Source organism: Ochlerotatus camptorhynchus, unplaced genomic scaffold (assembly GCF_037179485.1).
Source record: "Ochlerotatus camptorhynchus isolate MF236.1 unplaced genomic scaffold, CSIRO-AGI_Acam_v1.1 ptg000209l, whole genome shotgun sequence".
NCBI lineage: Eukaryota > Metazoa > Arthropoda > Insecta > Diptera > Culicidae > Ochlerotatus > Ochlerotatus camptorhynchus.
The window spans coordinates 1,701,195-1,716,001 of NW_027040699.1; the positions used below are offsets into that span (position 1 = coordinate 1,701,195).

General features: G+C 40.7%; 1 protein-coding gene across 2 annotated transcripts in view; it reads left to right on the plus strand.

The window, feature by feature from the left end:
* Nucleotides 1–14,807, plus strand: part of MAPk-Ak2 (MAP kinase-activated protein kinase 2) — a 46,412-nt gene that overhangs the window by 17,596 nt on the left and 14,009 nt on the right. For both annotated transcript variants that reach the window (XR_010517731.1, XM_065224297.1), the window contains exons 3-5: nucleotides 5,415–5,554; nucleotides 8,716–8,780; nucleotides 9,570–9,852. Coding sequence is in view for 1 of the 2 variants with exons in the window: in XM_065224297.1 (XP_065080369.1) it covers nucleotides 5,415–5,554; nucleotides 8,716–8,780; nucleotides 9,570–9,852 (488 nt within the window). In the remaining variant the exon portion in view is untranslated. The remainder of the gene's footprint in view (nucleotides 1–5,414; nucleotides 5,555–8,715; nucleotides 8,781–9,569; nucleotides 9,853–14,807) is intronic.

Sequence of the window (14,807 nt, forward strand, 5' to 3'; positions counted from 1 at the left end):
TAAATACAATAAATTCTATTGTATGGTTACAATACATTTGATTGTACCTCTATCGTCTTTAATTTCTATACTGGGGGTCACATTAAAAAAAATTAAAATTCAGACATGTGACGAAAAATTCCAAACACGGACGCAACAATAGAGCGCAAATCGAACAAACGACACATGGCGCATGCTCACATGAGTGAGCTCAATGCTGGGTTGTTCTCACCATTTCACCAATGAAAGGAAGGGAGGAAGCAGCGATAATAAAAACGCTTGTCAAATCGGTTTTTTTTTGTCATTTGCTTTCGAGCAACGGACGGATAAGCGTCGGACACGACGTTTGAGTGGAACAGCACGCATCGCACCAATACAAAGACGACGCAGTCTTGTCACATTATTTCCATTTTCAATCTGTATTTTCACGGTTATTTTTTTAAATCTGTTTCTGGCTCGTAAATATACTTTCATTACGTTTGAAGTTCAGAAATAGTTTTTTCATAGCTTAGAATTTTGAAGAATAACTTAAGTTTGCTTTCTAAAGAATTAATCTATTCAAAAGACCTTAAACCCTGAATCTAGATTTTTTTTTATCTTTTCCAAAAGTACAAAAATTCAAAAATTAAGTTCCAGTAATGAGAGACAAACCGGAAAAACAATTAATGAAGAAACATCACATTTTCGTAAAATTTTAATTTTTCATGCCCAAGATTGCGAAAAATGGCAAAGGTCACGTCATTTGTTTTTTTTTTATTCAAGAATTAAATTTTTATGAAGTATTCGTTGTAAAATGTTACGCTCGATGTATCATTTTTTCAAATTTATCTAATCAAACCAAATTTCAACTTTATTTGCCAGATTAAAGGAAATTGAATTCGCTAGCTGTTGCTCGAACCTACAGTACTGGACAAAATAAATCATACGCTCAACCCAAAAAAGTACATTACTTCATATTTTTGCTATTTTGCACGCAATTTCAGCAGTATATTCAGAAAAGTTCAAGTATTTCTCATGGTGCATTCAATTAGCTGAATGAAAATTTCTGCTATTTTATTTTTGTTACAAATTTAAATAAATATATGCTCACTTTTGTGATTGGACAAAATAAATCATACACTCCTAAGATTTTTTTTAGCCATCGAATAAAAACAAAATCTGAAGATTTGGCATCATGGCGTAATATTTGACAGTTCTTGTTCCGGGAAGCGTGCGCATCGCACCATTGTGTTTTGTTTGCGTCATTTGAAAAGTGAAAAATGTTGGGGAAGCAGATTTCGCTCGATGTTAGAAATTTGGTGATTCTTTTCGGAAAATTGCCGAAAAGTACTCGATACCAGTTGGAGCTGTTCAGCACATATGGAAAAACTACGAAACACAAGCAATTGTGAGGAATTTATCCGGACAAGGACGTCATCGTGCGAGAAGTAATCGTGATGACATCATAATTGTTCGAATGGCTAAGCAGAATCCGAAGTATTCGTCGAGGCATATTGTGGAATCGATGGATCTCAATGTAAGTCGACGTACTGTTCGCCGACGACTTAATGAGACCGGTTTGAAAAGCTGTTTGGCATCGAAGCGTCCTTTTATCAACAAGCGGAACCAACGGAAGCGACTGGAATTTGGTAAAAAGTACGCCGGAATGACTGTGGACTGCTGGAAACGAGTTCTGTGGACGGATGAGAGCAAATTTGAGTTATTTGGACAGAAAAGGCGATCAAGGGTTTGGCGAGGTTCCGGTGACGCTCTTAAGGAACCATACATTCAAAAGACGATTAAACACGGAGGCGGAAATATCATGGTATGGGGAGCACTTGCGTGGTCTGGGTGTTGGAAGCTTGGCTCATATAAAGGGAATAATGACTGCAGATGTGTACATTGACTTGTTAAGTGAAATTCTGGAAGTTTCGCTACTGAAAACTGGCCTGGAATCCAATTACATTTTCCAACCACATAATGACCCAAAGCACACAGCGAAGAAAACAACGGCATTTTCAAATCAAATCGGATCAAAACGCTTCCCAATCTCCCGATCTCAACCCAATTGAGAATTTGTGGTCTTACTTGGACAACAAAGTGGATAAAGCATCGGTTTCCAACAAAAAACGTTTATTTTGAAGCACTTGAAGGAGAATATCGATTCAGGATATCTACAAAACCTCGTCGAAAGTATGCCAAGACGGTTGGAAGCAGTGTTGAAAGCAAAGGGTGGTCATACCAAATACTGAGAGTGTTAAAATGTAATTTGAAAGTTGAATTAAACAAGAATTTTCAATCAGAAATCAGGCGTATGATTTATTTTGCCCAACTCGAAATTCTCCTTTTACAACTTATAAATGATGATTGAGAAAGTCATGCAATATATTGAATATTCTATACCTGCACAGTTTAAGCAAAAAACATACAGAAGTATTGCAGAACAAACCATTATTGTATGTTTGAATCTACCTGATATATCGAGCTCCAAAGAAAAATTATATGGGTGTATGATTTATTTTGTCCAGTACAGTATAAAAAGGGTGATACGGTCAAAATTTGGTCAAGGGAAAACGCGTGTAAATCGGTGAAATCGTTTATTTAAAAAATCAAAGTAAATTTCTTTTTCAAGTTCAATTAGTATACAATTCAGGAAAAATATTCAGTTAGGCTTCCGCTTTTCCAAATCCGAATTGCCGGGCCTTACGCTTGACCCCTGCCATCAGATTTTGTACAGCCAACTTGTCCACCTTCTTCGCCGCAGAAAGCCAGTTTGCCTTGAACTGCTGCTCGCCCTTAGCAGTTTTTTTGGTCTTCTTTAGGTTCCGCTTGACAATAGCCCAGTATTTCTCAATTGGGCGGAGCTCTGGCGTGTTGGGAGGGTTCTTGTCCTTGGGAACCACCTGCACGTTGTTGGCGGCGTACCACTCCATGGCCTTTTTACCGTAATGGCAAGATGCCAAATCCGGCCAAAACAGTACGGAACAACCGTGTTTCTTCAGGAAAGGCAGCAGACGTTTATTCAAACACTCTTTCACGTAAATTTCTTGGTTGACAGTCCCGGAAGCTATGAAAATGCTGCTTTTCAAGCCACAGGTACAGATGGCTTTCCAAACCAGATATTTCTTCTTTGACAGTTTCATGTGCTTGAAAACATCTGCTAACTTTCCCCTTCCTTTTGCCGTATAAAACTCCTGTCCCGGAAGCTGCTTGTAGTCGGCTTTGACGTAGGTTTCGTCGTCCATTACCACGCAGTCAAACTTCGTCAGCATCGTCGTGTACAGCCTCCGGGATCGCGCTTTGGCCGTCGTATTTTGTTTATCATCGCGATTTGGAGTCACTACCTTCTTGTAAGTCGATAGTCCGGCTCGTTTTTTGGCTCGATGCACGGTTGTAGACGATACACCCAGCTTATTTGCGGCATCTCGGAGAGAGAGGTTAGGGTTTCGCTTGAAACTACCGGCAACTCTCTTTGTCGTCTCAGCGGCTTCCAGTTTTCGATTTCCCCCCGATTCAGACTTCCTGGCTGTCGACAAACGTTCCCCAAACACTTTAATTACATTTGTAACGGTTGATTTGGCAACTTTTAGCGATTTTGCCAACTTTGCGTGCGAGTAGCTCGGATTTTCGCGATGCGCGAGCAAAATTTTGATACGCTGCTCTTCTTGCTTGGACGGCATTTTGACAACTGAAGAGTGAATTCCAAAATCAAAATAGGAGCAACATTCTACACACACACACCTTCAAAATGAGGGGTGTTCAGGTTTTTTAAATGCAAAATTGAAAGAAATACGTCAAGTTGATATTGACCAAATTTTGACCGTATCACCCTTTACTTAAGTATAATCAGTATTTTTTGTGAAAATTTTGGGATGGTTTCATGTGTATTTCTTTATTTGCAATCGTGCTCATATGTTTTATCAACTTTATTATATCTTGTCACAACACATAACTTTTATTTGGATGTTTGGTAGAATTACATAGAATATTGTTTATCTCTGATATTACGCTAGTCAAATGTCAAAATATCCAGTTGACTCTTCGACTCACAAACTGTAATCAATCAGCTTGTGGGTTGTTAAAACGGCTTGTTTGCCTATTCGACAAATTAAAAAAAAAATAGTACCTGTCACCATGTGATATGGTTAATTAAATAATAAGAATGAAAAACTAATGTCCCTTCTAAGCAATCAGGCATCAGAATATCTAAGCATCAGAAGTCCGTTCAAAATTAACGATGATAATAAAATAAAAATTGAAAAATTGGTATTTGGTTAGTTGCTTGTACCTACTCAAAAGGAAGAAAGGATTTTTTTTTATGGATTTTAAATAATACAATCCAGAGTTAAACAGTAAGTAGAATTATTTGAAAAATCTGTATATTTATAAAAATCTGTAATCTGTAAATACAGATAGATATCTCAATTTTTTTAGAAAAATCTGTATCATTACAGATAAATCGGTATATGTGTCAAGGCTTCCCGCAATAGGCACCATGGCTAGACCGCCGTCATCCGGTCGGCATGGTGTGGCCACCATTTGAAAAACAACCGGCCCTTTTCAGGGCCACCAATTCAAAGAGAGTTAAGAACTAAATGAGCAACATATTTGTTCCGTCCACTAGCGGTCCTACGTCAAGCCTCCGTTCGTGTCCCTAGGCACAGACTCTTCTCCTTTTTTTACGGGTAGGCTGTCCCAATTGGCGAGTTAAATTTAACTTGTGGTTAAAAGTGACCAATGGAAAGTTATCGAATAACCCTGCTATCCGAGCGTGGTTATTTCTGACAGACAAGAAGTTAAATTTTGACAACCGTGGGTAAGTTCTGCTCGAAAACCGATCGAGAGATTTTCGAACATGGAAAATAGCTTTCGAAATGTCACTTTTAACCACGAGTTAAATTTAACTCGGCAAATAGTTCAGAGTCTTAAAATAGGATGTTTCCGGTCACCAATCGATTTTTTTCATTTCAAGACCAACAATTAAAATGCCCTTAACTCCATTTTGTAAACAAACCTTGTAAGGCCATTTTCTCGCGAACTGAAGTCCGCAAAGGCAAACCAACATAATGAACAGGTAGGCGAAATTCTCCTCTACCCGATTGTGGTTTAGGTTTGCGAATGAAGGTTTCGGTTCACGAGAAAATGGCCTTACAAGGTTTGTTTACAAAATGGAGTTAAGGCCATTTCAATTGTTGGTCTTGATTTGCCGGTTAAAATTGCACATCCAATTCGTGGACATTTATTTTAGTGTATCGCAGTTTCTGCTTAAGAGAAACTGCGACAACCCGGGGATATTTTGCAATTCCGAACTACGACTGATGAAATCTGGTCACACTAAGCTCCCATACATAACCCCTTGATAATTATCGTTACTAAACCGCGGTGAATCTGATAATTTCTATCTGCTAAGCATTATGTCTCTTTCTCTCTCTCTCTCTCTATTCCCTATCTTACAGGTACTACACGACAATGCCAAGGCCAGACGCGAGGTGGAACTGCACTGGCGGGCGAGCGGTTGCCGGAACATTGTTAATATCATCGACGTGTACGAGAATAGCTACAGTGGCAACCGGTGCCTGCTGGTCGTCATGGAATGGTAATAAGACTGATTTTCACCCTCCTTGTGTACCATCATTTCACTATCTAGATTTGAGTGTGCGCCGCGATGTAACTACCTATTAATTTGTTGGCCTGGTGGGTTATTTCTGTTACTATGTGCCCTTCAGCTTCAGTCTATGCATGCTCACTAGGGTGGGCCAACTGCTCTTTCGATTCGTATTGAGGTCCCCAACAACTGTACCAAATTTGAACGAATTTGGTTACGATCTGGATTTGCGGGAGAGCTTTATAATTTGTGTGGGAAACGGTCTAAAACTGTTCAATTGCTTGTCAAAAATTCAAAAATCGCTAAATTTTTACCAAACATGGGACTTTTAATTATTAGTTTTTATTTATGATAATGTGTTCCGCGCATATCTACTACCCCAGTACATTTAAGCTTGTAGATATTCGGGGAGCACCAGGACGACAGTAATCAATGTTTAGCACAGAAGTCGAATCGATTCGCCCTCTTTGACAAAGTGGTTCTGTATAGTTTTCTCAATCTTACACACTAAGATTATTTTACAGATTTCGGTAAAATTTTACCGAAATCTCAACAGCTGAACGTTCGGTAAATAATTTTACAGTTTTCCTGTAATTATTTACAGATATTTGTGAAAAATTACAGGAAATCTGCGAAACTGTTTACCAAACGTTCAGCTGTAAAACAGATTTCTGTAAAAATTTCTAAGTGTATAGTCTCAGGTTTGGTGAACAATGAGCAATTTTTGAAATTTTGTCAAGCAAATGAATAGTTTTGTTCCGTTTCCCATACATTTTCCCATACACATTTTAAAGCTCTCCCGTCAATCCAGATCGCAACCGAATGCATTCAAATTTGGCACAGTGGCTGGGTATCCCGATACGAATCGAAAGAGCTATGGGGAGCCGGGGGTTGTTATCCGTCATATAAAGTTGACCCACCCTACTGTCCACATATTTAATTTCATTATCCCCCAATCCAAAGAAGATTCCGAGGTGGTCGTTGCTTTTCTTCCCTGATTGGGCATGTGTGTGTGTGTGTACACGTAATCTTGGCATGATCGATAAAAATTACCGCTTTTTGCAAATGAGAGGAAAAAGTTCAGAAATGTGTAAGGAAATTTTCGTATTTTTGAGACCAAGTCTTCGTCTTTTAGTTGATTGAGAGGGAATTACCAGATGGAGGTTGACAACATTTGAACAGCATGGGAACTGTTCAACACACCACTGTTTCAAATGTACAGTCATTTATACCTAGCCAGATATTGGAAAGCCGTTCCTCAAACGTGTAGAATTGGTGTTATATATTATGCTAATGTTATTTATATGCCCATACATTATCGTACAACTAAGGTATATTAGAAGCGCTATGAGGTATTAAGGTCGCTTCAAGTGTTGGAATAATTTCTTAACGATTAAAAGAAAAGCCTTTCTGAATTTATCATAATAGTCGACGTATTATTTTGCTTGCAATGTTGAATTATGTTACGGTGCCATTACCTTCAAGGTTGATGGAAACAACATAACCATTACATGTAGACGCAGATCAGTGTATCGTTTGCCTTCTGACGATAATAGGTAAAGGTATTGCCATTATTTCCCCTTTTCCGCGCGGGGCGAATTAACATATTCATCGAACGTAACGATCCTTGAACTCTCGGGGACAATTTCGTTTGTTATTCCGGTTAGGGTAGGTTTACCAGTAAATAACAGTGGTGTACCTTAAAACTTGCCACCCTTAAAAATATGCTAAGATTATCTTGAAAAAAGCATCCAAAAATATGTTTCCCTGTTACTCCTGTAATTTTTCTATAAATTTCACAAAGGTGAGCTTCGAGTTACAAGTGCTTGTTGGTAATTTTCTCTTGATTCATAACTTATCCTCGTACTGTACTGTTAGTTTATTCGATTAACTAGACTTCTACAGTGGAATTTTCGATCATCACCAGGTATTTATCATATTAATACTTATTTTTTACAATGTGATCAACAAATGATATCTATGTAGGTATGTGGCGGACACATACCTAATATGTTTACATATAAAAGCCATGTGTGACCACACCTCCCGAGCAAAGTCTGAGATCAAATAGAAATCTAAATTTGATGTTGTGATTTCACTGATAATGATTACTCAGGTTGTTGTCGTTTTGGTCGTGTTAATGGTTAAAATATCAAAATTGAGAGCAAACATATCATCCTGTGACATCACATAGAAAACAATTTCTGCTATCAGTGAGATCAAACTGAAAACCAAATTTGCTATCCATTTTTCCTGTTGATAACAAAACAAGTATTCAATTTGATGTTATGCTAAGGCAATGAAAACAAACCCGTAACAACATATTTTTAAAGAGCAAATGTACAGCAAAATGAAATCTAAATTTGGTATCAAATTTGTCAATGTGTAAACTGAAATCAAATTATGATTTCAGTTTGATGTTGATATCAATACATGATTTCAATTTGCTGTCATTTTGATGCTGAACTTTGCTCGGGCTACTACTCATTTGACACATACATTTCATGTGTACTTCTGAGTTGATTCTGTTTATGTGTGGCCACATTAAAATCATGTAGATTTTCACACGGAAATTCGTTAAATAAAATTTGTGGAATTTTTTCACTGTATGTTCGACAACGCAGATCGTTAAATTATTTTTAAATAAATAAATTCTGTGCCAACATTTCAAAGGGGCGTAATTGCTTTTGTAAACAATAGCTTTAGCCGTCGATTTCTCGCAACTAAAAGCTCGCCTCTCAAAATTAATAAAGCTAGCTGGTAGAGGTCATTTTTCGTGAGTGAGCTTTTTTTTCGAGAGAAATCAATGGCTAAAGGTATTGTTTACAAATGCAATTACGCTCCTTTGAAATGTTGGCACTGTATTAGTTCCATCCTATTATTTTTACCTTTGAGGTTGCTAGCTGCAATGAGTGTCTAGCCTCCAGCTGCTACCTACAGTTTTATGCATTGTCAGTATTACTATTACTAACATTTTAGAGCTCCATAAAAAAAAAGATTGCAGGTGCGATGCACCAACAGAAAAAAAAATGTGCACGTGACAGTAACACATGGCAATGTTGCGCAAAAAAGTGCAGGGGAAATTCCTTCTATAATGTTTATGACCGTAAATTACTTACATCAATTTTTTCTACTTTGTTGTAACATTGCAGTATGGAAGGAGGTGAACTATTCCAACGAATTCAGGAACGACAGGATGGACCCTTTACAGAGAGAGGTAAGTTCTATGATGGATTTAGAGGGCTAGTAAAATATTAAAATGAAAGACAACAACTAGGAAGTACAAGCATGTTTCATATTATTAACACCGATGTATGTTTCGAATACTAAGGACTGAGGACAAAGATAATGATTTCGCCTAATACTAAAACAACCGAATGGAACTTTCAGTAGGCAGAAAGAATGTTTAGCTCGAATCACATGAAACAAAATTAATACATTCTTTACAATTGACCAGTTCACTTGTGTTTCATGTACTCTCATTTTCATGCATGGAAGTACTCCTGCTTCGAACGCATAAATGGTATGATTAATAGTTCAGAAATGTTCAGGGTGTTTCCAACTCGTATATAAATACATACACACTCACACGAAACCTATAAGCGCAGGGCAACTCTGCGAAATATTTTACTGTTTGTTTGTAACTCTATACCTTCCCACAAAGTTCTTCCCACCAGCAGCTATCGCAATTTATTATACGTAGTTTAGACATTCCGATGTACTTACCTTTTCCATACGAAAATAAGCATTATATTTTTTTTCTTATTGATGTTTTTCTTCCTCTCTTTCTCTTTTCTTTTTCCATACCTTTACCCGACCTGTGACCTGTGTGCTTCCATTTGTCGAAAAACGTTACTCATCCATCACATGTGCCATGTGCAACCCACCAACATTTCCCTCTCCACCCTATATTGCGCTCATTTCAACCTGTTGCCATGTGAACCGAACCGAACCGTTGACTCTCACTACCTCGCGAACACGCACACTATCGCAAAACCCAAAACAGAGGCTGCCCAAATTATGCATGAAATCAGTGTCGCTGTCAAGTACTTGCACGATTCCAATATCGCACACCGGGACCTCAAGCCGGAGAATCTGCTGTACACCTCGCCCCACCCGAACGCGATACTGAAACTGACCGATTTTGGCTTCTCGAAGGAAACTTTCGTCAAGGACACATTGCAGACGCCCTGCTACACGCCGTACTACGTCGCACCGGAAGTGCTGGGACCGGAGAAGTACGACAAGAGCTGTGATATCTGGTCGCTCGGGGTGATCATGTACATTCTGTGAGTATCGAAGCATTAGTAATTGCCATTACATGTTGCCGTGCAGTCAAATTACATTTTCAAGATTGCTACTTAAGATAATCACTAACACTTAAGGTTCAATCAATTGTGGATGGTTTGGGTATACCATAACGGGGAATGTGTGTTTGTTTTTTTTTTTTTTTAATTTAAGAAACCTCCTCCTCCAACGATGATGTGCTTTTGAGACGAATCTTAACTACGTAATTTGTCGTTTCCTAATTATTGTCATTTCGTGATCAAAAATCAAGGCTATTATTTGTTCAGTACGGACGGAGGTATGTCTTCCTCTTAACGTTTGTCTTGAATTCGAACCACCTACGATATTGTGCAACTTGGTCTATACTAGGTTATGCTTAAAATCATAATGCATAATTTATCTTTGATGCAGACAACTTCTTGAAATTGACTTATCTGTTTACTTCTCTACCAGAGCGATAAAATTATTGGCAGCTTAGGCTGTACCAAACGGTAAAGGATAAGACACTAAAAGAGCCAACAAAACATTCAGTCACTCACGAACAGACGACTTACACTTAGATGGATAGATGTAAAGGTGGTCAAGAACTCACGGTCCGAGATGGGAAATGACAGGTGGGCAGGAACTCACAGTCTCCCAGTGTTGGTGAGTTCTTTGCCGTTGTTGCTAACACTGCCAGTCCGAACTTTTCTACTCGGGTATCGCAGTCGTCGCGCCGTCAACCGTCAGGCCACCCCTGAGCGTAACCATAGCAACAAAATAACGATCGGGGCAAGCGGGTGTGAGAAAATAGTAAAAAATTTGTTCAGAGTGAAAAAGTTAGTTGACTTGTCTCCAAGTTTGTAAGAAGTTTTCCCCAATAAATTAAAAAAAAATAGTTAATCTCGTTGAAATTATTGTCCAAAAAGGTGGTCAGTTCTGAACTGAAATTCCTTCCCCAACAAATAGCCTGGACACGAACTTCTCTCGACAGGTGAGAAAACACCCGGCCGTCAACGACCAGGACGATTCTTACATTTTGGTCCTTCTCTCGACAGGTGAGAAAACACCCGGCCGTCAACGACCAGGACGATTCTTACATTTTGGTTCTTCGAATGTCAAACGACAGTTTATATGGAACCGCAGTTACGCCGCTCCAATAGAGAAACTCGGGGCGCAGTACCGAGACGATTCGAAAACTTTCTCGTGGGCCTTCCACGTCATTCGAACATGTATCGAACTCCTCCAGTCAACAGCAATTCGCAAGATCAATCGAACCTGCAATCCAGGAACGATGAGTCCGTTCTAGCTTCAAATGAAAATCGCACGGATAAGGTATATGTCACTAGTTCCCGTGGTTCAAATGGAGCGCCCTCGTCTGATCGACGTTCAAGTAGAAGCCGGTCTTTCAAAATCAGCGAAGCTGATAGCCAACTCAGAGCCCTGTTGTTGGAGGAGCAGATTGAGGAAGAAGAACTAAAGGCTTCAATCGAACGAGACAGGATCCTGGCTGAAAAGCAACTGGCTGCGTTGCAGATTCAACAAGATCTAGCGCTGAAGACGGAACAGAGGAAAGTGGAATTCCTAAAGCGAAAGCATGAACGCGAATCGAAGAAGAATGAACTGAGGTCTGGTTCAAGTCACGACTCGAGCATCTCCAGCAGATCGAGTGCGTGAACCAGTACATCGAGACGTGTTTGCAAATGGCTGTCTGAATCAGATAAAATGAAGACAGATAATGGAAACATTGAGCCGTCTAACCAATTGGCCCGACCATTATTTCACGAACCTGGAGCTAGAAATCATGTAACTGCTCCTGAGCCAGGAGTGAATGAAATCTTGTCTCAGGCTTTCAAGGCGTTGCAGAGTCGAAACGTAAAAGACCTGCCTTCGTTTTCTGGTGACGTAATGGAGTGGACGATTTTTGAGAGCGAATTCAAAACGTCCACTGAAGAGTTTAAGCTGACCGATCGCGATAACCTGAGGCGGTTGAATAAGTCGCTGCAAGGTAAAGCGCGCAAGACCGTGGAATCATTGCTTTCATCTCCTGATAATGTACAGCAGATCATGAGGATGCTGAAATCTAACTTTGGACGCACGGAATGGGTGGTGGCGAATAGATTGGAAACACTGAGAAACCTGGAGAGCATCAAGGAGGGAAACATCGAGTCCTTTCGTGTTTTCTACAACGCGGTGATTGGAACCAAGGTTGCGATGCAGAATGTCAAGGCGGATAATTACTTGATGAATCCGGAACTCATCTCACACCTGACTGAAAAACTGCCTGCATTCAGCAAGCAGATGTGGGTTCGACACAAGGCCGCTTTGATGAAGGAAGATGTCGTAATCGACTTCAACATTTTTTCTCGCTGGTTGGAGGATGAGATGGACAATCAACTCGCAAGTCTAAATCCTGTCTTCAGTGCCAAGAAATCAAACTTCTCACTGAAGCCGAAGCAGATTGTTCTCAACGTCAACAGTCGTGAGGCGGAAGAGACAGCGAAGTGTCCGCTATGCTCGTCAAGATCGCATGCTAGTTTGGAGAAGTGCGAGCAATTCCGCAAGTTATCTGTTGCTCAACGTCGGTCTGCTGCTAATTCTTGCAAGGTCTGCTACACCTGTCTGAGCGCGGATCACACAAGAAGAAACTGTAAATCCAAGAAGAAGTGTTCGATCTGTGAGAAGAATCATCACGAACTGGTCCATAATGATGAACTTCCAATGACCACCGCGTCTCGCCGACCGGATACTCAAGACAGTCAGATGAACGTATGTAACGTGAACGGTAAAAACGTCAACACACTGCTCCGAGTGGGAAAAGTGAAGATTCGTGGTCCGAATGCCGTCGAGGAAGTGTTTGCCCTTTTGATGAAGGCTCTTCTCTCTCGATGATGGATGCTGCTGTAGCGACGAGGATTGGAATGCAAGGGCCGATCTCTTCCGTGAATTATAGATGGACTAACGGCATTTCACACAAGGAGGAACATTCCATGATGTTATCTTTCCAAATCTCTGGACCGTCGGAACAAGCGAAATGGTTCGTGGCAAACAATATTCGCACGGTGCAGAACATCGACTTGCCACGGGTTAAATTTGACGTTGACAGAGTAAAGCTGTTGTACCCGATGTTGGATGAGGATAAACTGGCTGCGATACAAGATGCTCGTCCCTGTATGCTGATTGGTTCGAACAACGCTGGTCTGATTGTACCCCTGAAGACGGTGCAATACTCACTGAACGGTTTGCAGTTGACTCGGTGCCATCTGGGTTGGACGATTCACGGAGTAATTGAACCGAACGCTGCTGGATCAAACGATCATCATGCTTTCCTGATGTGTTCTGAAGACGATGACACCGAGCTAACGGATCTGGTGAAGCAGATGTACAAGGTGGAAGACTTTGGCATCACTGGTCAGTCCCCGAAGATACCAGACGAAGATCAACGTGCACTGGATATTATGAACCGTACAATCACGCGACGAGGAGAACGCTTTGAGGTAGGACAGATCTACAAGTACAATAACTTCGCATTTCCGGATAGCAAGCCACATGCACTGCGTCGACTTCAAATCACCGAGAAGAAGATGGATTCCGATCCTGATTTCGCTGAGAAATACTGTAGTAAGATCCAGGACTACGTGGAGAAGGGATATGCTCGAAAACTGGAGCCTGAAGAACTTGCTGAAACACCGAACACCTGGTATTTGCCTCACTTCAGCGTGGTAACTGCCGATAAGTTCCGATTGGTTATGGACGCCAAGGCCAAATCTCACGGATTTTCGTTGAACGATCTGCTACTGAAAGGTCCTGATTTCGTTCCCGCATTGATTGCGATTCTGATGCGCGCTAGGAAGAAGAAGATTGCTTTTGTGGCAGACATTATAGAGATGTTCCATCAAGTCATCATTCGTAGATTGGATCAGGACTCCCAGCGTTTCTTCTTCCGTGGTATGGATCGCTCTAGCCCTCCCAGCGTATACATTATGATGGTGATGATATTTGGCGCTGTGTCTTCTCCTTCGATGGCACAATTCATCAAAAACTTCAATGCAATGGAACTGGAAGAAAAGTACCCTGGCGTTGAACGAGCTGTGCTGGAACAACACTACGTCGATGACTATTTTGATTGCGTGGACACGGAGGAAGAAGCCATTGAACTGGTGCAGCGAGTGGTGAAGGCACATGATCACGGAGGATTCAAACTGGTGAAATTTGCATCGAACTCTGAAACTCTTCTGGATTCGCTTGACCCTTCTTTAGTAGCCGAGAAGAAAGGAAGTGACACTCGTGTACTCGGTATCAGGTGGGATCTTCTTTCAGATGAATTTGTGTTCCCGTTGGATTTTCCAAAACTGGATGAGAACTTCCGTACTGGTGGCACGGTGCCTACCAAACGGCAGCTGCTGAAGTTTATGATGAGCATCTTCGATCCATTGTGTTTACTCAGTCCGATTACGATACACCTGAAGATTATGTTCCAAGAACTGTGGCGGTTGCAATCCGGATGGGACGACGAAATTCCTGATAGCCTGGTCCCGAAATGGATGGAGTGGTTGAGCGAAACTGCTAAGCTGGAAGAAATACGTGTTGCGAGGTGCTACTTCCCGGAGGTATCGTCCTTTGCCGATGCTGAGCTGCATGCTTTCTGTGACGCAAGCGATAAGGCTTTTGCATGTGTGATTTACATGGTTCATCGTCGAAACGGTAAGTCACACGTTGCATTGGTGTATGCCAAGGCAAGAGTTGCTCCACTGAAAACATCGACGGTACCACGACTTGAACTTCAAGGGTGTGTTCTTGCAAGTCAAATGATGAAGGTAGTTCAAGACGAACTAAAAATAGAAGTGAATATGCAGTACTTCTGGACCGATTCTAAAATCTGCTTGAGTTGGTTGAAGACGAGTCAGAAGCTCACGGCATATGTTGGTTCTCGTGTCATGAAAATTAAGGAGAATGGTCATGGAGTTGATCTGTTGCA